Here is a 761-nt window from a genome sequence, read left to right as displayed (position 1 = left end):
CTGTCGACCATCCTCTGACGGCCTCGGAGTGAGACGGATCACTGGCTCCGTACTTGGTTCACGGCGGACACTTTTGAAGAAGTAGTCGTTGCCCCTGGATGAGCTTGTTTGGCCACAGTAGTGACAGTCAGGACCTTCTCTCCAGGGATGGTCCACAGCAGGCGGCTGGTCTCCTCTTCTCGAGGGTGTGTACGTACTTGGATGGCGAGCCTCCGTCCGTGGGTGGGGGCCGTCCAGGGTGAGAGTGACCCTTCTCAGAGGAAATGCCGGCTGCACTCGATGGGCCCGCAGGAAACTGCAGTGAACATCCAGACGTTTGACCTTCACCGTCTCCTCCGTTCACTCCGAAGGGGGGTTGCTGGCGGTGATGATGTAGTCTCCGGAGTCATTCCTGCTGGCGTACTTCACGGACAGCGTAGAGGAAGAGGCAGGTGGTCTCAATGTTAACGCAGGTCCGAGGGTTTGAAATTACTTTCCTCCCTTGGAACCAGCAGGAGTGGGCGCAGGTTTGCCTATAATGGCTGGTGGCAGTGACCACGATGGTGTCTCCAGCCCTGACGTGTGACCCTCCATCACATGAGAGTCAATGATGATGGGTCCGTGGGCAGCTGTTGGACCATGAGGATAAACTTAATTCATCATGCAGATTAAATTACAGCGTATTTGGATTAAAGATATCTGTGTGGGTAGTTTTAAAAATGCCCGATCATCTGGGAACCATATCGGCAAATACTCTTTCTCTTAGTTTTTGTTAAAGCAGC

At 53.5% G+C, this 761-nt stretch overlaps 1 protein-coding gene across 1 annotated transcript in view; it reads right to left on the bottom strand.

Moving 5' to 3' along the window:
* Nucleotides 1-761, bottom strand: part of LOC104959306 (titin-like) — a 4,933-nt gene continuing 4,172 nt past the window's right edge. The window contains exon 9 of the mRNA XM_010787173.1: nt 1-608. Coding sequence (XP_010785475.1) covers nt 469-608 — 140 coding nt within the window. The 3' untranslated portion in view covers nt 1-468. The remainder of the gene's footprint in view (nt 609-761) is intronic.

Source organism: Notothenia coriiceps, unplaced genomic scaffold (genome assembly GCF_000735185.1).
Source record: "Notothenia coriiceps isolate Sejong01 unplaced genomic scaffold, NC01 NC01_scaffold00030210, whole genome shotgun sequence".
NCBI classification, from domain to species: domain Eukaryota; kingdom Metazoa; phylum Chordata; class Actinopteri; order Perciformes; family Nototheniidae; genus Notothenia; species Notothenia coriiceps.
Note: the sequence above shows the minus strand (reverse complement) of the source record. Positions and strands in the feature narration are given on the sequence as shown.